Source organism: Chiloscyllium plagiosum, chromosome 9 (genome assembly GCF_004010195.1).
Source record: "Chiloscyllium plagiosum isolate BGI_BamShark_2017 chromosome 9, ASM401019v2, whole genome shotgun sequence".
In the NCBI taxonomy this organism is placed as follows: domain Eukaryota; kingdom Metazoa; phylum Chordata; class Chondrichthyes; order Orectolobiformes; family Hemiscylliidae; genus Chiloscyllium; species Chiloscyllium plagiosum.
In genome coordinates this window covers 48,440,832-48,465,786 of record NC_057718.1, presented here as the reverse complement: position 1 = coordinate 48,465,786, position 24,955 = coordinate 48,440,832, and the positions used below count along the sequence as shown (strand labels likewise).

At 39.5% G+C, this 24,955-nt stretch overlaps 1 protein-coding gene across 2 annotated transcripts in view; it reads right to left on the bottom strand.

Moving 5' to 3' along the window:
- Positions 1-230: 230 nt before the first annotated feature.
- The window catches only part of marc1 (mitochondrial amidoxime reducing component 1), a 40,010-nt gene continuing 15,285 nt past the window's right edge, over positions 231-24,955 (bottom strand). For both annotated transcript variants that reach the window (XM_043695896.1, XM_043695895.1), the window contains 4 exons: positions 19,544-19,684; positions 14,413-14,474; positions 14,043-14,114; positions 231-2,190 (listed from right to left, as the gene is read on the bottom strand). In XM_043695896.1, coding sequence (XP_043551831.1) covers positions 2,061-2,190; positions 14,043-14,114; positions 14,413-14,474; positions 19,544-19,684 — 405 coding nt within the window. In that variant the 3' untranslated portion in view covers positions 231-2,060. The remainder of the gene's footprint in view (positions 2,191-14,042; positions 14,115-14,412; positions 14,475-19,543; positions 19,685-24,955) is intronic.

The following is a 24,955-nucleotide window of genomic DNA, read 5'->3' as shown; positions in this document are numbered from 1 at the left end:
TTTTGACTAGGCGTTGAATTCTACTACTGAATAGTTTTTAAACAATGTTGCTTTTATTTTTACTAATTACAGTAAAATAAATCTTAAAAATATTGTTGAAAGATCCTTTCAGTCAGCTACTGGAAATTCAAATACCTTTCTAGAAGTTTTTGGTTCATAACACTAGGTGAGCCTGATACTAAACAAGTACTAAAACTACATTGCCTACAGAGAAGGAATTACGACAAATGTTGATTTGTATATTTCCCAGATTTATTTTGGTTATCGCTTGTCTATAAAGAAAAATAAGATATAATTACAATTCATAACATGCATTGATACGGTCTTACATTCAGCCCCTCAACAAAAATGCAGTGTAACAACAGCAGATTGTATTTCTATAGCACTTCTTAACAAATAAAACATGGTAAGGTGCTTCACAGGAACGCTATATAAATAAATGACACTGACTTACAAAAGGTGATCTATATTCAAGATACGAATGCAAGCACATTAAAAAATCCAAATAATTTTTATGGAAGTAATTAAAGTTTCCATTTTTCTATAAAGATTTTAAAATAGACATCATTATCTAAATAGACAGAAGACTAAAAGCTAAGTTATGCAGTCACATTATCACAATATCACCTTATTTCATTAAACCATTGCTCACCAGTTATTTATCTAATCCATAGCACGATCAGCAAGTAAATTCAGCACTGACTCCAGAGAGGAATAGATTACCAAAATTAATTGGACTACTGGAACCACTGATTGGCACAGTAGAAAAAGTTATATTCATCAGGGAAAGAGCCTTCAGACAAAGAATCTATGTAAACCACCTGCAGCAATTGATATTCACACTCTGCAAAATTCATTAGAAGAGATTAGTATGGTACTGGAAAAGCACAGCAGGTCAGGCAGCATCAGAGGAGCAGGAAAATCGATGTTTCGGGCATAAGCCCTTCATCAAGAATCCTGATGAAGTTTGCTGTGCTTTTCCAGCACCACGCTAATCTTGTCTCTGATCTCCAGCATCTGCAGTCCTCGCTTTCACCCAAAATTCAATAGAAGCTTAGCCTTCTTGCAAGTTAGATGGGCTTCTTTATGTTATTCTGAATTTACTACTTTAAGAATAAAAACCAAGTTTTAAAAAAAACTGTGAGTGCATGTCACTGTCTAAAAGAGGAAGAGTGGGAGAAACATGAAACCTAAAATCTGCACATACTTGAATTTTGAGGCAGATGGCAGCTCAGCATTTTAACCAACTGAAGTGGTTCACAGAAATACTTTTTATTTCAGAGAAAGTATAGCAATACTAATAAATGAAGTATACATTGGTGAACTTCCTACTTTTATGGCTGATTTTACCCTTTCACAATTGGGTACCACATTATCAGCTATTTTCACTTCTTTTAATATGCTGGAAATATCATCCCTCTTCCCACCCATTTTCAACTGTTCTGGATATAGACACACATTTAACACTGTTGTGTGCAGTTAAGGATTAGCAAATGTTCCTGTTGAATTTGAAAAGATTGATGTGGAGCAGAATTAATATTGACAAACACAAAGTCACTGACTTTAAGTATTTCAGTGAACTTGTCACTACTTGGATCGGTTACTTCAGCTCTTTGCATGGGGTGGGCTTGCTAGATCATCAAAGACAATTCTCGCAGCTTTTCGTTAAAAGTAACTGCATATTTGGAGGAGGGTGTGGGGGAGGAAGCTCAGAAGTAAGGATGGAATAAAATTTAAAGGTATGGAAGTGACTAACTCCTTGTAGGTTTTTAAAGCAAATGCCTAGCAATAATATTCAGTACTTTTCAACAATGATTAAATGTTTCATACCAATAAAAAATTGTAGAAATAGGCCAATAATTCACGAGCTCATCTTTTAAGAAAATAATTATTCAATTAAAGCAACGTTCAGCAGGAAAAACTCTAGCTTCACTTAAATCCTCAACTGATGACCTTTACAAGCAATTAATGGCACAATGATAAGTGTTTCCACAAGTAAAGACATTAAATTTTTCATCCTTTTAAAAGAGAAACAGCGCTTTTTCTGTTATCGTTCATTCCTACTGATCAACAATCAAATACACAGGGTCCCCTACACGAATCACTCCACGTTTTTCAATCCCATAGTGTGAACCAATCACGGGGACAGATTTGTAAATGTGTTTTTCAGATGGGTCACACTGACGGTATCTGAAAGAACAAAGCAAAGTAATTGACACAAGCAGTCTTTAGAACTCTTTCACACCAAAGAGTAACATAAAATTTAAAGACCATATTTAGAATGAACCAAAATTAATCAAGGCTACATGAATGAAAACAGTGAAGGCAATTCATACCAACATCCATTATAAAATTAAAGTACAATCCCATTTTTGGTTATATTTTAAAGCTTAGAACCACTAATCTATGCTTGTACTGTGTGTTTCTGGCTTCAAAACCAACCACAGCAATTAATTCATAAACTTTCCATACTCAATGCAATACTGTAGCTGTGCTGTTGATTGCAGGTTAATACATTCCAGAGTTATGCAACACTAAAGTATTTATACTATTTGGTAGCATTAGGCAAAAGTTAGCACTACTAAATGAATTTTTTTTTTTAAATGTTTTTTCCAGGATACAATTACATTATCACACAAAATGACAAGTAGTACCAGAAAGGAATAGTGCTGCACTATATAGAAAAGATTATTTTTGACTGCAAGTGGAAAGGACAATCACAGCCACCTAAAATGATTGCCTTGTTAATTCTGAAAGGTTGCATTAAAAGTTAGAGTCCATAAATAGGTATCCTTTTAAACAAAGTAAACATTAACATGCCACTCTGCAGGTCACTTATTCAAGAAAGGTCCAAGACTTCACAAGTTAAAGTGATAAAGAATTGCCTTCCAAAACCATTCTAAATATATGGTAAACACATCACATGGAAATGTGAATTAAATTATGAATTAAATTTCATTCCGTAACCCTTCAGGTGCCACCAATCAGAAAACTCATTCTGAGCATGCCTACTCTGAATAACCCTGGTAGCTCATGTTCTAAGAATAAGATGTATTGCAAAATAGGTGTTAAATTTAATCTCGATACTTTAGTGATGAAACCAGTTTAATGTCCTAAGATTTAATTGGTTGATAAATATGGCAGACAAGCAGGAGGCTGGAAGAACACAGCAAGCCAGGGCATCAGGAGGTGGAGAAGTCTACGTTTTGGGTGTAACCCTTCTTCAGGACTGATTTTGGAAGCATATGATGTGATAAATGGACTGTGTTAGTGCTATAATCAGGAAGATAGTTACAACACAGTTAAATGTCCTTCAGGTTATGTTGTTCACTGAAACACTTAAAGAGTTTGCGGTTGTTGCTGCTCAACTAGCTAATACCCATTTTCCTTAAAATAAATTAGAAAGAGAATTTGATGAGGAACAAAGAGATTAAAATGGAGATATCAGGTGGATAATACAAATAAGAATCGGGCTGCATATGGTAAGTTCAGAGAGGAAGTGAAAAAGCATACAAGAGAAGCAAAGAGAGAATGAAGAGAGATTAACAGATAATATAAAAAGGCAATCCAAAAGTCTTCTGTAAGCAAAGTAGATAGTACCAAAAAGGGAATTTACATGGAGCTGCAGGTATGGTTGATGTATTAAATTAATGCTTTGCAAAGGAGCAAGGTGCTGTACAGAGTCATAGTGAAAGAGGGTGTAACTCGAAGACAGTTGCAAGGTTTAAAGTTGGTAAGGACACAGAATTGGATAAGATAACTAATTAAAATTGATAAAGCACCATTTCCCAAATGGGTTGAATCAAGGGATATTGAGAGAAGTGAGAATAATAATAATTGCAGAAGTACTTCTGTAATTTTCTAGTCTTCTTCAGACTCAGAGGTGGTGCCAGACGAAAGGAGATAGATAAATGTTACACATAGGTTCAGAGGACAAAGTAAAGATAACAGCAACAGCAAGATGGACAGTTTAATCTCAGTGGTAGGGAAGCTTCTAGAATTAATAATCCAGGAAAAATTAATGTCTGGGGCAAGATTAACAGGACCTTAGATAACTGCGGATTAATGAAGGAAAGCCAAAACAGACTTGTTAAAGGAAAATCATGTTTGAGTTGTTATCATGCCATTAATGTGCTGTACAATGACTTCCAGAAGACATCTGTTGAAGCATTGCACAACAGATTTATGAGCAACGTTTTTGCTCATGAAATAAAGGAGACATTGATACTATGATTATGAAATACAGCAGAATGATGGAACAGAGAATAGAAAGTCATGGATCATTTTTGGACTCCACTCATTGTGGAGTTCCAATGGTCTTTCTGATATATATTAATGACCTAAACATAAGTATACAGGGCATAAGTTCAAAATTTGCGAATTTACTGGTTACACTGAACTGTGAAGAGGTAGTGTGTAACTTCAAAAGGACATGGACATATTGATATCAATAGGCTGGCAAGTGGCACATGAAATTTTATGCAGAGAAGTTTGATAAGGTTCCCCATGGTAGGCTCATTCAGAAAGTAAGGAAGCACGGGATATAGGGAAATTTGGCTGTCTGGATACAGAATTGGCTGGCACATAGAAGACAGAGGGTGGCAGTAGATGGAAACTTTCAGACTGGAGCTCAGTGACCAGTGGTGTTCCGAAGGGATCCAGGCTGGGACCTTTGCTCTTTGTGATTTTTATAAATGACATGGCTGAGGAAGTGGAAGAGTGGATTAGTAAGTTTGCCGATGACACGAAGGTTGGTGGAGCAGTGGATAGTGTGGAGGGCTGTTATAGGTTGCAACGGGACAATGACAGGATGCAGAACTGGCTTGAAACGTAGCAGATGGAGTTCAACCTGGAAAAGTTTGAAGTGGTCCATTTTGGACGGTCGAATTTGAATACAGAATACAGGGTTAAAGGCAGGATTCATGGCAGTGTGGAGGAACTGAGGGACTTTGGGGTCCACGTCGATAGATCTCTCAAAGTTGCCACCCAAATTGAAAGGGCTGTTAAGACGACATATAGTGTGTTGGCTTTTATTAGTAGGGGAATTGAGTTTTTTTTTAATACTTTTTTTATTAAAAATGCTCAGATATTTTACAAAACAATTATATATAAAAACACCAAAATACAAAAAAAAGTACAATGTCATAACACAATACATTAATGATAAACTACCTACTAGTCTACCAGAAAAAAACGTATCTACTTAACTTAAACTACAATCAAATTAAATAAAAATTAAATTAAGCTGAATTCAAATTAGCTTAAATTAAATTATATCACATTACTTTATTCTATTTCACTCACCACACTTCCACTAAAACTCCCATCCCTGGGAGCACCAGTCATTGTGCCTGTATTTTCTTTTTCCCCCTGCTTCCCACACTCAAGTCCCCACAGGAGCCCAAGCTGATTCCCACGGCTATATCAAGGCCCTAATTAATAATGCTGATAAGTCTGCGTCAATATAATTTAGAAAGGGCCACCATGTCTTATAAAACTGCTCAGTTTATCACTGTCAGGCAGTAGTGTAAGAAATAAAATGAAAAACACACAAGGCTCAGACGTCCTGTTAAAAAAAGAGAGGAGTATCAGACAATCTGATACTCAGAGCTGGCTCTGAAGGTGCTGGATCAGTGTGTGAAGGACTCTTCATTTGTGTGTGCTAGGGAGAAGTGGAGACTGACCTCTGAACTGCCTGGACCACACAGTCAGTGTGTCTTATTACTGCTGTTGGTGTTTCCTACTGAGGAGATGAGGTTTTTTCGTCTCCCCCCTTGTTTCAGGTTAGAAAAAATAAAACTGCTCCGTTTTGCGATGCACCATATTTGTGTGAGATAGTCTTGGGGGAGATGTTCCATCACCAGCCTGTGCCACCCATAAGACCTGGGAGTTCTTCCAATGTCCAATTCAGTAAAATGCGCTTCCACACACATTGTGTAAGAATGTTATGCAATCTCTTCCTGTGTTCCCACAGAGAGGGCAAATTTGGCAACCCCAGAAGCAGAAATACCAGGTCCACTTTGACTTCAACTACCAGGATTTCCTTCAGCTCCCTTACTATGACACTCCAGTATCTCTGGATCTTGCAACATGACCAAAAGCAGTGAGAGAGTGCCTACACTAAGTTTACATTTGGGACATCCTGCAGCTGCTCCTCTCTTGAACTGGTGCCTCTCTCCGACGCCACATGAGCCCTGTGTAAAATCTTCAATTGCACGGTCTGCACTTTGTTACATATTAAGATTTTCTTTACATTTTCCCATATATCTTCCCACGTTTAATATGAAATACCTCTCCTAGTTCCCGATTCCAACTCCTACAGAGTCTCTCCACATCACCTAAGACGTGATCTTTCCGTAAATTGTACAAAGTATTAACTGAAAGAGTGCCCGTACACTGGAGCACTCTTTTCTCCACGTCTGACTTGTAAGGCCGAGCCAGGAGTATGGTCTTCTTCTGAATATAATCCCTTATCTGAAAGTACCGGAAAATATCCCAATTTCTGACTTAGTTGGCTATATGACATCAAGACCTCCCCCTCGAATAAATCTCCCAAACAAGAGATTCCCTTATTCTCCCATACCTTAAAGCCGGAGTCCATTGCCCCAGGTTTAAATCCTGGGGCTCCCATCAACGGGTTAAATAGTGAGGTCTTAAGCCAATTGCCCTCGTTTTGCCTCATTATCCTCCAAGCTTTCACCGTATTTATCTAGTTTGGCTCTTACACTGCTCGGTCACGGATTTCACCTTATCCATGAATAATAGATTAACAAGGGGACATCTTGACTGTGAGGCTTCAACGTCAAGCCAAATCGACCCCGATTCCTCCCCCCATACCCAATCACCCATATACACTGACAGGGCACTTATTTGATATCTCTTCAAGTCCAGAAGGTCCATCCACCCCCACCCTGCAGGAGTTGCCATTTAGTAATTTAATTAGGGGGCGTCTGCGACAACAAATAAAAGGAGCCTAGCCAACCACGTAGCCTCCATAGCACTCATCTGGGTAGCAACAACAGGAGCATGCTCGTGGGGTACAACAAGTGAAGAACATTCATTTTAATCAAGTCTATTCAGCCTAACCATGATAACCGGTAATCCCTCCCACCACTGAAAAGCCTGTTTTATTCTGTCCAGTAATTGTACATAATTGGCTTTATACAGCTGTGGAAGGCAGGGGTAATAAAAATTTCCAAATACAAAAAACCTTTTGACAACCATCTAAATGGGAACTGCATTTCATTCTTCAGATCAGGCACCTCCACTAATCCTCCCACTGGCATGGCTTCCGATTTTGTGAAGTTAATCCTGTATCCCGAAAAGCGGACAAATAAATTAATTTTTTTGAATCAAAGAACAGACTCCTCTGGATTGGCCAAGAAAAAAGGAAACCATCAGCGTATAGGGGGATCTTATGCTCCCCCATTACCACCCTTGGTGCCACTATTTCAGGATCCCTCCTGATAGCCTCGGCTAATGGCTCAGTTACCAAGGTAAATAACAGCAGTGAAAGAGGACATCGCTGTCAACTACCTCTCCCAATACTAAAGTTATCCGACTTAGCACTGTTTGTGATGACTGCCTCGTTAGGATCATTACACAACACCACCACCCACCTAACAAAGGCTCCCCCCAAAGCAAAGTGCTCTAGGACTCCAAACAGGTGTGGCCATTCTATCCAGTCAAACCCCTTTTCCACGTCTGGGGAGACCACCAGGCCCACGATCAATCTTTGCTGGCATACCTGAACTATGTTCGGTACCCTCCTGATATTGTTAGAGGAGCTACGGCCCTTGATAAAACCCATCTGATCTTCTTTTATAATATGGAGCAATACTTTTCCAACCTCAGGGCCAGCACCTTTGACAGAATTTTAAAGTCCACATTCAACAACAAATTTTTCTGTATGGAGCACTTTTTTTTTGTGTCTTTCCACTTCTTTAAAATGAGGGAGATATTAGCCTCCCTAAGAGTGGGTGGAAGATAACCCGGTGTATATGAATAGCTACACATCCCCAAAAATGGCTCCACCAACACATTTATGAATTCCTTATAAAACTCACTCGGAATCCATCTGGTTCCGGTGCTTTGCCATCTTGGAGATGTTTTATTGCTTCCTGCACCTCTTGTATCTTCTTGGGCGCATTTAACAGGGAGGCCTGTTCCGCGTTTATACTGGAGAGGTCCAGGTTCTCAAAAAAGGACTGCATTCTCACTGCACAATCTTTGCCACCCTCCGACTGGTATAAATCTGCAAAGTATCCCCTAAATCTAACATTGATCTTCTTCAACTCATGGGTAACTGTGCCAGCTTTCTCTCTAACAGACATAATGGATTACGAAGCATTTTTCTTTCTAGCCAGATATGCCACATATCTACCTGGCTTACCTCCAAATTCAAGCAAACAATCTTTGTTTAGCAAAGGAGACCTTTTTTTTGCCATCTGTGTATGCACTGAGTCAAGAGCAGCCCAGAGAGCCATGACCCACTGCAGCTTAACCAATGAAGGCATATGCTTCCATAACCAATATGCTTCCTCAGCTACCTTCAGCCGGGTCTCCTTTGCTGCCCCATCCCCACCCACCTCTTTCTAGTAGAGGAGTACAAAATGATCAGGCCTTGTAAATATGTTTTAGTGGCCTCCCAAAGTATTGCTGGATTACTGGCCGTACCCGATTTGATATCCCAGAAGGCCCTGAACTCTTTTGTAACGTTCTCAACAAATTTGTTATCCCTTAACAGGAATGGGTTCATGCATTTATTCTGCCACCCTTGATTTTAACATCTAAATACACTGGCACACGGTCCGAGGTAGTTATATTCTCAATTCTGCAAGCCAACGTTCTGTCCAAACAAACTGATGGCATTTAAGGAACATGTAAATTCACGTGTGACACTTGTGTGGGTTGGAATAGAAAATAAAGTCTCTTCCATTCAGGTGGAGATGCCTCCACACATCCACTAATCCAACTCCTCACACAAGTCCACCAACTGTCAAGATTGCATGGGCATACCTGCTGGACCCCTTGGCATCCCGTCTACCCCGGGATCCATTAGGCGGTTAAAATCCCCTCCTATGATTGTACGGCATACCCCAAGATTCATTAATTTAGCAACTGCATCAATTAGAAATTTTAGAGGGTGCACGGGACAATAAACATTCAGGACGCCATACTCTTCTCCATGTATTAGAGCTTTAAGAATGAAGAACAGTCCAAGTTCTTCCCTAATTTGCTCAGTTACCTTCTTACCAGTATAGCCACTCCTCTACTCTTAGAGCTGAAGAAGAAGAATACCCTATCATAACCACCCTGCTATAGTTTCAGATCTTCTTTATTAGTTAAATGTGTCTCCTGCAGCAGGGTGATGTCAGCCCTTTCCTTCCTGAGGCTTGTAAGCACCTTTTTTTTTAAAATAGGGGAGTGGCTCCTTTTTACATTCCAGGTACACCATCTGAACAGATCACGAGTCATGGTCATCCAGGGAAACCAGTGATTTCCCAACAGGAGGAACATTATTTGATGTATAGCAAATGAAAAAGACATTAACTCTTTAAAGTCTAAAAACTACAACTAAAAAACTAATCACTATATTTAACTTAAACAAATACCCAAATAGCTCCCAATTCACTAGAGATCTCCCCCCTTGCCCAATCCTTGCAACCATCCTGGCTCCTTCCAGCTGAGGCCGCGCCCTAGCCCCAGGCAATGAACAGATAAAGAGAACATGTTATTTACATTCCTGAGAGTTAACAATGGACGCCCACCCTCTCCACTCCACTACTCTTATCATACATCTTAACCACAGACATTGCCACCCCCAAAAAAGGACAGCAGCAGAAAAAAAACCCAGACAATAACCAACCTTCCAAAGTGATAAATAAATCAGGTTTTACATCAAGGCAATACAAAAGCTATAAAACCGATAACCACAAAAAGTGGAGAGAGGATAAAAAGGGCGCCAGAAAAACTAAGGAAAATCTGTACCATTGCCCGTAATGGTGTCCCTTCACCAACCCCAACCTTCCCCCCACTCCCAACCAGAGTCCTTTACTTCAAAGAGTTCACAAAGTCCTTTACCTTTTCTGCTGAATCAAAATTAAATACCGCTCACCCGTGAGCAAAACGCAACACTGCCGGGTACCTCAAGGAATACTGAATGTTCAGATCGCTTAATTTTCTCTTAACTTCCTCAAATATCTTTCTCTTCTTAACTATGGCTCATGAGAAGTCTTGAAAGAACATTATTCTTGAGCCTTTGTATGTTAAAGCCTGTGGATCTCTTCCCAGTCTTCTTCTTGTTTCAATGACTAATTGTTTTTCTTTATAATGCTGGAGTTGCACTCCGGACAGGCATGGACACAGATCCAGTCCAGACCTGCACATTGCGATCCGGTGGGCCCACTCCATACTCACCAAGCCCAACTCCAACTCCAGCCCCAGGAACTTTGGAAGCAACTTCTCCAAGAATCCAAAGAGGTCCTCACCTTTCTCCCGCTCCAGGAGACCAACCAGGCCATACATTTTTTTCTTGTACTTTTGTTTTCCAGGTCATCAACTTGTTCCTGAAGGACCTGAACCTGGTCTCGCAGTGTTCGGATCCTTCCTCCCGAGACCTCCGCCACGGTCTCCAATGCCGCAGTCCTCTGCTCCACTGCTTCTACTCTTTGAGAGAAGATTGAAGCAGCGATGGAGCCAATATCAAACACTGGACCAGAGTTGGCAAACTCTGCCCCATTAGATCCAAAGGGGCCACCCCGGGAGTTTGAGCAATGGCTCCGGGCACCCCTGACACATTAGCCCTGCTTACTGTACTCCTTTAGCCCCTTTTCCTTTATTCACCTTCATCCTGATCTTAGAACTGTCAAACCATAATTTTAGCAGCTCCAGATGTTCAGTAACTTTATATTATCAATTTTTCTCCTGGGGTGGTTAACAAGGGCAGGGGTAAAGGAACACCTTGCCAGGGGGTAGGGCACAGAACCCAGCACAGCAGACCACTCAGCCCGCCATCTTGGATCTCCCAGAAGGATTGAGTTGAAGTGCCACGAGGTTATGCTGCCGCTTTATACAGTCCTAATTAGACCACACTTGGAATATTGTGTTCAGTTCTGGTCGCATCATTATAGGAAGGATGTGGAAGCTTTAGAGGGGGATTTACCAGGATACTGTCTGGACTGGACAGCATGTCTTATGAAGAAAGGTTGAGGGAGCTCAGGCTTTTCTCACTGGAGGGAAAAAGGATGAGAGTAACTTGATAGAGATGTACAATGGACTGTGATGAGAGGCATAGAGTGAATAGTCAGAGACTTTTTCCCATGGTAGAAATGGCTATAACAAGGGGGCATAATTTTATTGTGATTGGAGAAGGTTTGGGGAGATGTCAGAGGTAGGTTCTTTACACAGAGAGTGGTGGGTGCATGGAATGCACTGTCAGCAGTGGTCGTAGAGTCAGATACATTAGGGACATTTAAGCAACTCTTGAATAGGCACATGGACTGATAGTAAAATGTAGGGTTTGTCTAATCTTAGAGTAGGATAAAAGTTCAGCATAACAGATGGCCAAATGGCCTGTACTGTTCTATATTCTAAGTGCAGATTATTCATTTTGGTAGGAAGAATGTGGAGAGACAATATAAAATAGTGTACAGTTCTAAAGGGGGTTCAGGGTACTAAGTATATATGTGGGATAGGGATTAAGAGCAGAATTCTAAAATGTTTCTCTTCACTTGGCTCCAGATAAAGCTGACACTGCTTTTATAGACCAGATCAAACAGCAGGAAGCTGATCAATGTGTTGAGATATCAGAGTGTGCAGCTTTATTACGCTAAACACTATAAATGCGTCTGGCAGGGTCTACTACCTGGATTTATGAGGATTGCATTAATATACTCTCACAACACTAAACATGCAACAGTGATATAATCACCAGTTGAGAAGCCTCCTGACTTCTTTCTAAGTTCAACTGCCAAAGAAGCCTAACATTTGACAGGCATCCATATCCTTACAGCCTGCTCTTCTCAAATCTTATGATCTGGGTGTCTTCTAGGCACGTTTCATATTGGTACTTGATCAGCCAAGGTTGAGACAAGAGAATAAGTCAGCAAATGTTATTATGTTTCTCTCCTCTGCATAATTTCCATTCTTGAACTTCTTGGAGGGATTACTGATCTATGTCACAGAATGTATTCCCAGGAAATGCCCAGGCAACATTAATGACTGAAACCCTAACAGGATACAAATATGTATCTCTGTTCTCTTTTGACCTGAAGTGAATGCTTATTTTTGGGAACAAAGCAGATGAAAACCAGCCTTAAGAGGAGTTGGTTGAAGTAGTCTCACATAAAATGTCATATTACTTTGCAGTAAATCAAACTATTAGAGCCAGAAAAAACTGTGAAGAACAAGCTTTTTTTTTGTTCAAAGGCTGTTAAAAATAGAATTATCTACATGATGGAAATGCAAGACTGAAAAATTAGGAACATTAAAAAATGATGTTAAATTGGGAAAGCTAGAGCATTCAGGGTGAATTCAATGAAAATTTTTTTCTTGTATTATATTTTTATTCTATGCATTAAATAGCATCCACAATGACACCTAGTGGCAACAGCATTACTTACTATCTGATCCAGTTTCCCTGCAAGTATTTGGTATGGAGACAGATAAGTTTAGCTGAAGAATATGGCATAGTTATGGTCCTTTCTGCAGGGTTTCATGCAGTTCCCAGAATGCTCAAAGACAACATATCTATCACTCATTTTATTAGCTCATCAAATTCAATAATCCTCAAAAAGTACTTCAAATACCTTGGGCCACCCCTTCTGAAGACATCGCCCTTCAGTGACTATGGACTGTATCCACTCTCCTTCCATCCCCAACTCTCACTACACCCCCCCCCCCCATGCCCCACTAGCCGCCTACCCCACCATCACTTGGCATCTCAGTACTGATAATAGAAGCCCTCTTTTAGAAAAGATACGTGGTAGCAAACTCATCTTAGTTCTTGAAAATAAAGTGTAGCAGAAAAAACAACACTAACAGTTTCTATGGTTCTGTGATTGATGTTAGTACACTCATTCTGTTCAGGTCAATAGTAATTCATGTGGATTCAGGCTGGACAGTGAGCTTAGCTTATGCGAGTGCTTTCTGGTGTAGCTGAAATATTCAATGCGACATTCAAAATTTACCATGAATGCAAGATACGTACGTCAGGCCATATTTACCTAGAGCTTTAGTTAGGATCTTGAGTACGTTAAACAAGCAATGCAAATTCAAATTGTTGAGCAAGGTGCAGTTCCCACTACCTATAAAGCATTTAGTACTGTTACAATTTCTTTCCTTTCAACATAAAATGGTTTATGTTTTAACATTTTGCATTTAAAGCCTGCTAATATCTTTACTCCCTGATTATGCTTCAACCAGCCTATATGAATCACAATAAGGATGGTTCTGCTGGAACTCAGTGGTCTGTAATTCAGAACCCTTCATATTTTCCTGTTGTGCCATACACATCATGGACATCATTTATTGATCAGCACAATTCACACATTGATGGGTCAGGGCAAATAAATGCTCATTACTGGTACTTGATGCTGCTCAGTGATTAGAGAATTTTAGTCAGTTTCTCTTCATCTCGATTTCTTCTATGGCTTCATTACCAAGCAGTACAATAGGTAACTGCACCGCATTAAGGTGCAAGCTACTAACTGAACTTGCGTCTGCCTTAACGTAAACAGCAACTATGCAATTTGAAAAACAGAATGGCAAATGGTTAGTGCTAAATTTAAACAAGGGCAGTTCAGGTGGTGAGATCGGTTTTAGCAGGGATTACTGAATAACCATCAGGAGCTGAATTCTTTCCCATTTACCTCCTCATTACAGAGACAGATTTTAAAGGCATCCAATATCAGTTGAGTTAGCCAGAAATCAACCCTGCAACATGCTAATCCCTCACGCATCCACCAATTAACCTCTCAACGTATCAGGGAAGCTTGAGCACTTTAACTGATAAATTATTACGAGTTTGTCTTTGTATATACCTCCTGAGTGACTCCAGTGGCTCCTTCCTGTCTATGATTCCTGTATCAGGATCTACAGTTGTGAAAACGCATCTAAAAAAAAGACAGAAGTGTAAAATAACATGGAAAAGGCGACACTAATCCTCAGCGTCATTGAATCTCCAGCGGACTGTCATTACATGTCCAAGCATTAAAAATTGATGAGGGACATATTTAACCAAAGAATGCAATAATCGAGAGGAGGGCAAGATACATTGGGTAACACATGTTCACTGGTGTTTTTGTACAGTTCCCCTCTCATTCAGCTAAGAGTAATAATGGCAAGAGCCATCTCTCTCCTCCCAGATGCTGCAGAAGGCAGAAAGAAAAGTAATACTGGCTCGGGATATACCTGGTACAATACATCCTGTGGTGCAATTTTGCAGTCCCAATCTGTAGACCTTTCCATGTATCCTAAAAATTAAAAAAAAAAGAAATTAAGTACATGAGAGTACTTAGACCACTTGTGGGCAATTATTTATTATTACAAACCCTTCTACCACTCTATCAGGCAGTGCTGTTATGAAGTTGTGGAGTGTTCTGTACCTTTAAGACAGAGGTGTCATGGGTGGCACAGTGGCTAGCACTGCTGCCTCTCAGCGCTAGGAATCCAGGTTCGATTCCAGCCTCCAGCAACTATCTGTGTGGAGTTTGCACATTCTCCCCATGTCTGCCTGGGTTTCCTCCGAGTGCTCCAGTTTCCTCCCACAATCCAAAGATGTGCAGGTTAGGTGAACTGGCCATACTAAATTGCGCATAGTGTTCAGGAATGTGTAGGTTAGGTGCATTAGTCAGGGGTAAACGTAGGGGAATGTGTATGTGTGGGTTACTCTTCAGAGGATTAGTGTGAATTTGTTGGGCTGAAGGGCCTGTTTCCACACTGTTGGAATTCTATGGTACAGTACCATGGATACTGTAAATCAGAGTGAAAGCTGGCAAGGACTTAACAAACAATGTGCTGAAACATTTTAAAAATGTAACATTTGACTGTTAAACAAATAGCTGAGCTGAATTAGTATGGTACACAACAAATTCAAATTTGGCCAATTAGTTTAAATTATGTCCCAAGATACCAAAATCCAATCGTATTTGAATTTTACTGTTTTGAAGACATTAAACCAATGAGATGATCTGATGTTTTGGGGTATAAAGATCAGGCATTTTGAACAGTTAGCCAGAGCAGCAAACAGCACCAACAAACAGACTGCTTACAGAGACGCTCTCTGAAAGGTACCTGTTCATATGAAATCTGTGCAGCAGGACACCAAAGAAAAGACAACCCAGGAAAATCTACAGAGAAAAATACAAAGCAGACACTGACAGCTGGCTGGTTTTGAAATTTAATTCTTTTTTGTTGTTAACCTAATTGGAGGGTTTTATTAGGCCAGTATATTGTTGTAGAGTGGGAGGTGGATAAATTGATCAGACAAAAGGAGGCTTACAGGTGTAGATAGTTGTTGTTCAATGTTTTCTTTTCTATTTGGAGTTAAAGAATAAATTGTTAATTTTTTCTTTAAAAGTGGAAATTGGGGGATCTTTCTGTCACTCATTCTTTTACAGATTTCAAGGCAAGGTGAGCTTTTCTATGCATTTGATGTAAATTAGCAGAAGGGTTTACTCCATGTCATAACGGTTGGGGGTGCTCAGATCTGCGATTCGGCCAGTTCCAGTCTCAGATGTGGACAGATTTGAATAGATTTGGGCTACGGAAAAATCCCAGTAGACGTATCACTTGCCGGTTAATGTCCTAGATCATTAAGTGAAATGTAGGCAAGACAATTTGTTTAATATAACCAACCACAAGTAGCTGAAATTAAAAGTAAGGGAAATAGCTCTTCAAATTTCTAAAGAGATTCTGGGGTTTAAAGATGATTCCCAAATTTGCCATGGAAGTTTAGAAAGAAAAAACACCATGCTCTTAGATGTAGAAAAGAGGTTAGAATTGGGTTTAAACAAGGACAAAAGTAAAGCTGAAATTGTAAGGGAATTACTCAACACTTCGATGTGTCAGAGGAACAAACAAGTGCAGCAGAGTTAGAAAACCTTAAAATTACAAATGAGGACAATGAAGTTAGAGGCTAAACAGAGACGAAGGCGGGGTGGGGAGGGGCAGAGGGGGTGTGTGTGAGAGAGAGCAAGCGAGAGAGAAAAAAAAGAGCGAAAGAGAGCAGAATTGAGAGAGGAGGTTCTTAGCTGAGCAAAGAGAGAGAAAAAGAGAGAATGTGAACTTCAGAAATTGTGACTTAGTCAGCAAAAAGAGTTAAAAGAGGAGGTAGTGACATATACAAATATGTCAAAGCTCTGTCACACTTTGATCAGAAAGACACCGAAGCCTTCTTTACTTCATTTGAAAAAGTGGCTAAGCCGATGGAGTGGTCAGAATTCTTGTGAGTAATGCTAGTTCAGACTAAACTGGTAGGCAGAGCAAGTGCAGTATTTGCAGCGCTGTCAGGTGAAGGGTCAAGAGATCATGATGAGGTTAAACAGGCAATTTTAAGTGCTTATGAATTGGTACCAGAAGCATACAAACACTGGTTCAGAAACACAAAGAAGGAATCATATCAGATTTATGCTGAGTTTGAAAGAATTAAACATAGCCATTTTGATTGATGGATGTGGGCCTTAAAAATAGATAAGACCTATGAGGCTTTAAGAAAGATTATTCTGCTGGAGGAATTCGAAAAACTCATTTCCAAAGATTATAAGAATTCACAGAAAGTTCAGGAAGTGAGAAGAGCAGCAGTGTTAGCAGATTGGTGCATAAGGCAAGCTTCCAGCAAGAATTTCATCCTGTGTGGGATGGAAGTTGGGAAAAGGGGAGATCCTACACTATGCAACAAAGAGTAGAGAACAAAGGTAAGTGTTTAACCACAGGTTAAAAAAGAAGCCCAAGGGGGTGAAATGGTGGTGAAAGGCCTCAGGTGTTTTCACTGTAATGGAGTAGGACACAGAAAATTACAGTGTCAGTGATTTAAGCAGGGCACTGGGAAAAGGCACTTCACTGCCAGAAAGTGGGATACGTAAATTCACAGCCTTGTTCATTAAAGAGAGACACTGTGGGAAAAGATGTGGCAAAAGAAGCGAAGGCAGTGGCATTGGTGAAAGTAGTAAAGGAAACCTCAAGGAAAGTCGAGGAGCTGCAAGTGTGCACAGCTGAGGCAGGGGATGGGTATGGAATTAATACCTGATCTCTATAAAGAATTTGCCTCTGTGGGTAAAGTTTATTCAGAAAGAACAAGGGGAGAAGGACAAGTAGTTATCATTTTGGAGAGATACAGAATCTAATCCAGTCTCTAATAGTAAGAGATGAACGAATGTGCAATCTTTCTGACCGGTTACCTGAGGGGTGGTAAATTGTAGGATAGGTGGACAGATACTTAGCGTTCCCCTATGTAAGATCAGGTTGGAGTGCCAACTCAAGACTGGGGAAGTAAGTGGGAGGGATTGACAGAGTGTCAGTTCCAGGAGTCTAGCTTGTTCTTGGGAATGATTTAGCAGGGTCCAAGGTGAGAGTGACACTCCTTGTTGCGGAGAAACCAAAGGAAGACCAGGAAACTGAAGAGTTAAAAATAGTACCCTGGTATTTTCCCAGATTGTGTAGTAACAAGGACCCACCATTGTAAGTCACAGAACAAAGCAAAAAAGAGAAAAAGATGAAGGAGTTGAGGTTCAATTAGCGGACACCCTGTTTGACGTAAAGGTGCAGGAAAAAACCTGGACAGGCAGAGGGTCAGACAGAAGTGTTTAGTCCTGAAAGGCTAATGGAACTTACAAGAGAAAGATGAGACAATAAAAGATATACATATTGAGGCATACTCAGAAAATGAGGCAGAGAATATTCCTGAGGGTTAGTATCTGAATGACAGAATCCGATGATGAAAATGGAGTCCACAACAGGTTAGTGCAGAGGAGAAATGGGATGAAGTGCACCAGATTGTGTTGCTGGTAGCATACAGACAGGAAGTGTTATGGTGAGCACATGAAGTAACTGTAGGACGTCACCTAGGAGCACAGAAGACTCAGGCTAAGGTACAAAAATATTTCTAATGACATGGAATGGACAAGGATGTGGTTAACTTTTGCTGTACGTGTCATACATTCCAAATGGTAGGTAAGCCACAGACAGTCATAAAATCAGCACCTTTGTTGCCAATTCCCGTATTCGAAGAACCTTTCATGCGGGTTGTAATTGATTGTGTAGGTCTCCTCCCAAGAACTAAAAGTGGGAACGAGTACTTGTTAACCATAATGGATGTATTTACCAGATTTCTAAAGGCAATTCCATTAGAGTATTAAGGCAAAAACGGGTGGTAGAGGAGTTGTAACTTTCTTCGCACAGTATGGGCTACCCAGAGACATTCAGTCAGACCAAGGGTCTAATTTTACTGCTAGGCTGTTTAAGGTTATAACACTTTAAATCAAGTGTGTATCATCCTGAATCCCAGGGAGCTTTAGAAAGGTGGCATCAGAAGCTGAAGACCATGTTACGAGCATACTGTCAGGATTACCTGAATGATTGGGATAAAGGTATTCCACTTGTATTGTTTGCCATTAGAGATTCCCCAGATAAATCTACTTAGTTTACTCCCTTTGAGTTAATATTCAGTCATGAAGTGAGAGGCCCTTTGAAATTAATTAAAGAGAAATTGACAGGACCAAAGTCAGAGATCGCACACTTGGATTTTGAATCGGATGTGAGGGAGAGATTACAGAAATACAAAGGGGAGACTGACAGTTTTGAAATGTGATTTTTTTTTTGTTGATAACTTAATCAGAGGGTTTTATCAGGTCAGTATATTATAGTAGAGTCGGAAGTAGATAAATTGATCAGACAATGGAGGGTTACAGCATAGATAGTTGTTGTTTAATGTTTTCTTGTTTCCTTTGAGTTAAAGAATAAATTGTTAATTTTTTCTTTAAATATAGTGGGATTTGGTAGTTCTTTGTCACTCACGTTTATAGATTACGAGGCGAGGTGAGCTTTTCTGGGTGGCTGGTTTAAATTAGAGGGGTTTACCCTGTGTCATAATATTGCACCCAAGATTATAACAACCCATTACATTAAATTATCTTTTTTCTTGTCATCTCTGGGTCTGCTGCCAAGTGCTGTGGATTTCTTTACTTTCTGACTCTTCTGCTGCTGAAACCACCAAAACACTTCACTACATCAAAACCTTTATGATTTTGAATATCTTGGCCTTGAAAAGGATATCCTGTACAATAGACCAGCACTCTCACGTTTTGCAGTGAAGTGTCAGCACACTTTTGTACCCAAGTTTCCAGAGTGAAATATCAGCCTGTCGCTTTCATATTTAGAGTGAAGAGTATGACATAGCTTAGATTGCTTTGGGTGCAAGCCAAAAATGAAACACTTTTGCACCACACTAAGATTCTCTGTCCAACTCTTCATTTGTTTTAAAATACGAAGCACAGAATACACATTAGTTTCTGAATTTCCACATAAATGCAAGTGAACTCTTTACCTCAGCATATGGCTTACAATCCTTCACTACTACCACGGGCCTGAAATTCTCAATTTTAACTTTTTTCTCCAACTTGGTATTGAAATCTTCGACAGTTTCCTCAGACATCATCATGCAGGAACTGGTATCATTATACACCGTCTGTAATGGGGGTGGAAAAGAAATTTTCAGTGAAGGATTTCTCCACAGACTGGAGTAGAGAAACAAGAAACGAACAGTTTAACCTTTCAATCAAATTAGTTATGCATTATTAATACCCTTGGATGAACAGAGAAAATCTACATAGAACAATGAGAGACTCTTGCAGTCCTTAAAAGAATACATTCATCAACAAAGATATTTATTTGTATTTCAGACAAACTAATTTCCCTTAGGATTTTTCCATGGTTTGCAGTCAGGTTCACAGTTGTATTAGCTGTGTTTAAATCAATTTGTTTATCTAAGTAGGCATTGCTGGCAAGACTAGTATTTATTACTAATCCCTAGCTACCCTTGAGAAGGTAGTGGAGAGCCACTTGCTTGAAATGCTTCAGGTCAATATAATGTAGATTCACTCAGACTGCTGTTGGGTTGAAGTTCCAGGATTTTAACCAAATGACGATAAACGAAAGAGAATATAACAGGCTCATAACTGAAGTGAACAATAGGCTAGCTACAGGTTATTTATTTGTAGCATTAAGCATCAAGGGAAGCATTAGGAAAAATCTCCACAAGAAATCAAGAAGTGACTAATTTTTCATATTATTCCTTTTAAATGTAACAGGCACACACTGGATTGAAGCATTTTATTTACACTAGAAGATATCACATTTCATTATTCCTACCAAGTTATAGGTTATACTGTTGCAAAAGGATTGAGTATGGAGGGAAAAAAAGAGGGAGAGAGAAAAATGCATATTCACATCTTTACTGAAAAGATTTGATAAGAAGGCTGTAACACATGTTTTCAAATAGCTATGTATTTCTTGACTGTTTTTGCAAAATAATACTTTCCTTTCCCAACGTATAGAAGGAGATAAATAAATGTATTCCTCTCAATGCAAAAAAAATTGTATAGCTCATTAAGTCTAAGTATCTTATAGCTATGTTTAACAACACTTTACCTCGGATAGCATATTCGCATTACTTTGTGACACCACCACTGGATAGATTTAAAACAGATCTTGCAACTCAAAAACTGGACAACAGGTGGTGCTGTGAATCATCAGCAGAACTGTATTCAATGACAGTCCATAACTGCATTGGGTATCACTCCTTCCAATATTATCACAAACAGATGCATTTGTGTCATGATGATATAAAATCTATCAGCTTAAAAGTCTAGGACTTTGGAGTAAAAAGTGTTAAACAGATTTAAAAAACATCTAAGACACTTTAAGTGTCACGTGACCTGAAAGTAGCCTAAACTCTCAAATATACAAAGCAATGTCAAATGGCGAGGACTGACTAATATAGTTGGGCTATGCAGGAGTACCAACCTGGACATTTAAATTCACCTGGAATAGACAGCTCACCATGAGACTTTCACATGTCTCTGGGCCAAGATTTCAGGTATTGCTGGACCAAAGACTTAAATTTGAAACTCATTATACAAACAAGAGGTTTGAACCCATCACCATCTCTGCCACACACTACAGCTACAAAGGATAACAGGGAGTTCCTGCAATGGACCATCAAAATGCTTTGGTAAAAATGTATTGTCCCTATTATGAGCTGACAGCTGGGTTTTTACCTACCATTGTCTCAGGAGTATGTTAACAAATGCAAATTACTGGACATTGATACAATGGCTGTCACTTACAAACCCACTCAAAGAACATCTTGGATATATATATTGGAACCAATATTTCAGAGGAGGTTCCAAGAGCATTTTAACAGCTAATTGAACAGAAATTATTGTTTCGATTCTTTTTCTCCGAAGAAGTTGGTACCCAGATCCTTCAGAGACAAAAAAAACAAGGAACTGAGAATTTTCAATAACTAACATTTGCTACGATTGGCTGAATTCAAGAAACCAACCAATTTACATCATCCTCAGGTTAAAATTATATGCCTCATAGACATCCAAAAGACAAAACGCATTCTTTTATCTCCCTTTGTACTTGATACTATTCCCCTTTAATATTTATGCATCAATGGACCAATGTGACTTTACAAAGGCCATGTGTTTGATGTCACTTATTTTCTTGGGTTTAGTAGTTAATAAATTTGCTCCTTGATTAAAGAAACCCTGCAATTGGCTCCTTATCACTTACCATAAAACAGCTAACTACATTTTCTATAGGAAAGACCGAGAGAAAATAGGTGTTGAAGAAGTTAGAAATAGTATTCGATGCAAAACACAGGCATACAAACTGGCAAGAATAATCCAACAGACCTAAGGACTGGGAACAGCTCAGAGGTCATAGGAGAACCAAGGCATTGTTTAAGATAGGGAAAATAGAGTACGAGTGCAAACGTAAGAACTAACTGTAAAAGTTTCGATAGGTAGGTAAAAAGAAAAAGATTGATGAAACCTAATGTAGATCCCTTTGAGCCAGAAATGGGGGAATTTATAATGGAAATCAAAAATGGCTAACAAACTAAATTCACACTTTGCTTCCATTTTCACCAAGAAAGATACAAATAATGTACCAGAAATGATGGACTTATTGAAAAAAGAACTGAAGAAAATCTGCACTGGTAGAGAAATAGTATTGGAGAAATTAATGGGATTGAAGACTAATAAGTCCCCACAGCCTATTAATCGACATCCCAGAGTACTTCAGGAAGTGGCCCTAGAAATAATGGATGCACTTGTGGTCATTGTAGTGATTGTGACAAGGCAGGTGGGATCTCATAGAATGTGTGTTCCCCAATTAGACCAGATTAACAGCCCCAATCAGGGAGCCCTGGCTGACAGATTAGAACAAGAGTGTCAGACATCATGTTCACTCTGGAAGCTGGATCAGTGTCAAGGACTCTCCCCATGTAAATAAGGGTGACTTGGTGATGGGATAAGAGTCTCTGTAGAATTACTTCAGTCATCCTTCAAAATTCTTCAGACTCTAGAACAGTTCCTACAGATTGGAGGCTAACTAGCGTAACCTTACCATTTAAAAAGAGAGGTTGAGAGAAAACAGGGAATTATAGATCAGTCAGTAGTGGTGAAGATGCTAGAGCCCATCATCAAATGTTTTGTAGCAAAACACTTCGAAAACAATAGTGCAATCAGACATGGTCAGCATGGATTTACAAAACGGTAATCATGCTTGACAAATCTACTGGAATTCTTCAAGGGTGTAATAGCATTGATCAGGGGAGACAGTGGATGTGGTTTATTTGTTGAATGTCCTTTGAAAGTCCAAAAGACATTAATGTGTAAACATAAATTGCATGGGACTGGGGTGGTGTGGTAGTGTATGAAGATGGATAGAAAATCGATTAGCAGACAGGAAACAGAATAGGAATAAATGCTTTTTTTTGAATGGCAGGCAGTAACTCATTGGATATCATGGGGTTTGCTACTAACGCCCCGGCTACGGATAGGGTTAGGGTCACAACATATATATTAATGATTTAGATGAGGGAACTAAATGTAATATCTCAAACTTTGCAGATGACACAACCTGGGTAGAAGGGTGAACTGTGAGGATGATGCAGAGATATTGCAGTGTGATATGGACTGGTTGAGTGGGCAAATGCATGGCAAATACATTATAACATGGACAAATCAGGTTAGCTACTTTGGTAGCAAAAACAGCAATGTAGATTATTATTTGAATGTAAAATGAGAGAGATGAATGTTCAATAAGTTCTGGGTGTCCTCATGCACCAGTCTGAAAGTCAGCATGCAGGTGCAGCAGGCACTAAAGGCAAACTGTGATGATCTTCACACAACAGAATTCCGCTGAGGTCTACAAGAGGTCTTGCTGCAATTATACAGGGCATTGTTGAGGTCATATCTGGAATATTGTGTTCAGTTTTGGTCTCCTTATCTGAGCAAGGATGTTTTTGCTATACAGGGAGTGCAGCAGAATTTTACCAAATTAACTCCTGGAATGGCACGACTGCCATATGAGAACAGTTTGAGTCAGTTAGGATTGTACTCACTGGAGTTTAGAAGAATGTAGGATTGGAGCTGGGTGGAGGGAGAATGGAAAATCTCAGAAACCTATAAACTTCTAACAGGACTAGATAGGTCAGATGCAGGAAGGATGCTCCAAATGGTAAGGGGGTGGGGGGGAAAAGAGGAATATTGACCATTCTTGAACCATGAATCAAGAGCTTGTGGAATTCACTACCACAGAAAGTGTTTGAGGCCAAAGCTTTGTTTTGAAGGAGGAGGTAAATATAGTTCTTCAATCAAGGGATACTGGGAAAGGTGGGACTAGGGCATTGATCTCGACGATCAGTCATGATCATAATGAATGGTAAAGCTGGGTCAAAGGGTCAAATGACTACTCCTGCTCTTATCTTCTATGTTCCTAGGTTATATCAAGGGATTCAAAAACAGTGTAAGTGTGAGGTAGCAGTGGATGCAAGATAGGGAAAAACAGCTTTGAAATTCAGTTGAGGTAAACTGAGCACTGAGGTTTTTGTGTTCTGCCTGACTTAGCTTGAGAAGGCAATGAGAGGGATAGGGTCGGTAGCAAAGATTTTAGTACAATTGAACCAATGCTTTTGGTTTTCCTTAATTTTAGCTAGGAAATTCGAACTTATCCAATGATAATGTAAGACAGGCCATATGACAAAAGAGATTTTCATGGAGCAAAGGGAAACAGTAGAGATGTAACACAGGATATCATTACTATAGTATAAACATGGAAGTTCTTCCCATGCATATAATGACATTTAGAAAAGAGCCCTAGGAAATTTCAGAGCCTGGGGGTGAAACCATGACAGGAATTGCAAATGATTATGGTTGATGATGCTATACCATGCCATACCATGGAGAGGTCTAGTTCAAGGGAAAATAGTGTTTGACAACAGTCCTCATTTCGGGCTTTAACCATAATGTTCTCAGTGTTCCAAGCAAACAAGAAACATTAAAAAGAAACTGATACACGAGTTCCAAACAATGTGAGCATGAAGTTGGCAGACAATGCCAACTACAAGGGAATAAAGCAGGGAGGGGAGAATAGAAAGGAGGTCAGAGGGAGAGGGGATGGATTCGTCCAAAAAGTTTTTATTTTGTGAAAGGATAATGACGGCAGTTTTGAAAGAGCAACGTAAAGAAATGGTTGCATGCAGGATTATTGAATTCCCTCCTTCAGAGAGGAACAAAGCAATGAAACCTGACACACAATTAAACATTAGCCCTTTAAGTGATATCCGAGATTACAAGTTAAAGTATTAAGATTTATCATTTCAAAGTGATGACATATCTCTCACATTAAACAAGCAATTTTTGATTACAATCAAAAGTGAACC